The 1,702-nt window shown below is 40.8% G+C and overlaps 1 protein-coding gene across 1 annotated transcript in view; it reads left to right on the top strand.

Moving 5' to 3' along the window:
- LOC119422083 (ral guanine nucleotide dissociation stimulator-like 1) overlaps positions 1-1,702 on the top strand; it is a 19,888-nt gene that overhangs the window by 11,363 nt on the left and 6,823 nt on the right. The window contains exons 11-12 of the mRNA XM_037689426.1: positions 1,133-1,165; positions 1,568-1,692. Coding sequence (XP_037545354.1) covers positions 1,133-1,165; positions 1,568-1,692 — 158 coding nt within the window. The remainder of the gene's footprint in view (positions 1-1,132; positions 1,166-1,567; positions 1,693-1,702) is intronic.

Raw genomic sequence — 1,702 nt, 5'->3', positions numbered from 1 at the left:
CCTTACATACATACATACATACATACATACATACATACATACATACATACATGCATGCATACATACATACATACATGCATACATACTCCATCCATCCATCCATCCATCCATCCATCCATCCATACATACATACATACATACATACATACATACATACATACATACATACATACATACATACATACATACATACATACATACATACATACATACATACTTACATACATACATACATACATACATACATACATACATACATTATCTTTACCCGTTTCTTCCTTTTTGAGTTGCAGGGGTTATTGGTGCCCATGTATCTAGCAGACACTGAGTGACAGGTGGGGTACACCCATGACAGGTCTCCAGTCCATCACAGGGACACATAGAGACAAACAACCATTCACTCTCTCACTCACAACTAGGGACAATTTAGAGTTACCACCAGTCAGCCTAACCTGGAGAAAACCCAGACATGCACGGAGAGAACATGGAAACTCCACCCAGAAAGGTCCTCGGCTGGGAATTGAACCAGCGACCTTCTTGCTGAGAGGCAACAGTTTTACCAACTGTGCTGCCTTGCCATCCTATCCCTTTAAACCCTCCCACTAAATAAAAATGACACTAAATACTTTAAGTATTTTACATTCAGGGCAGCACGGTGGCACAACTGGTAGAGCTGCTGCCTCTCAACAAGAATGTTGCCGGTTCAAATCCCGGTCTGGGAGCCTTTCTGGGTGGAGTTTGCATGTTCTCTCCGTGCATGTGTGGGTTTTCTCCAGGTACTCCGGTTTCCTCCCACAGACCAAAAACATGCATGTTAAACTGATTGGTAACTCTAAATTGTCTCTAGGTGTGAGTGAGAGAGTGAATGGTTGGTTGTCTCGTTTGTCTCTATGTGTCCCTGTGGAGACCTGTCCAGGGTGTGCCCCATCCCTCGCACAGTCATTGCTGGACATGGGCACCGGCGACCCCCGTGACCCAAAATGGAAGAAGTGGGTAAAAGATAATGGATGAATGGATTTTACATTCAAGTAACAAGTATTTTAAACACTCATTGAGTTGTGCACACAGGTATTTAGAAATATATATTTACTGGTTTGTGAGTTAAAGTACTAACCGCTGACTGTTTTAACAGGGCGGACTCATAAACTTTGAGAAGAGGAGAAGAGTAAGTGGTTTTTCTCTTTTTATATACTCGTTTCAGTGTGGTTTTCCTTAAACAAAAAAAAAACAAACAAAAAAAAAAACAAGGGTGTTGGTGCAGCATATTTTCATTCCTACATGCTTCATGGGTGTGTAGAGCAGGCACGTTTTGTTAAAGTAAACAACGCAAGACACGCACTTTGGAACATATTATAGAAGCTTAAACCTCCTGACACCTTTTAAACATTTACAGATTAAGAAGAAGAAAACCCTGCAACAAAGCTCTTTCTGTTGTATCACCTTGTTGATTCAGCAAGATTATGCAACCACTAAACATTTGACCTACCATAACATCATGCAGTAATGTTTATGCTTTAGTTTTCTTTGTTTATATATCAACAGTTATTACTTTTTGCTCTTCCTACAGGAATTCGATATCTTGTTACAGATTCGAGTGCTGCAGGCATCCTGTTCCCAGTATCAACTCCCTCATCACCCTAAAATCACCACTGCTGGTATACATAAACACAAGCTGCTTACTGATCAGGAGAGGTGAGCCAAA

Source organism: Nematolebias whitei, chromosome 15 (assembly GCF_014905685.2).
Source record: "Nematolebias whitei isolate Nwh7 chromosome 15, NemWhi1, whole genome shotgun sequence".
Classification (NCBI taxonomy): Eukaryota; Metazoa; Chordata; class Actinopteri; order Cyprinodontiformes; family Rivulidae; genus Nematolebias; species Nematolebias whitei.
This window is presented reverse-complemented; position numbering and strand designations above follow the sequence as displayed.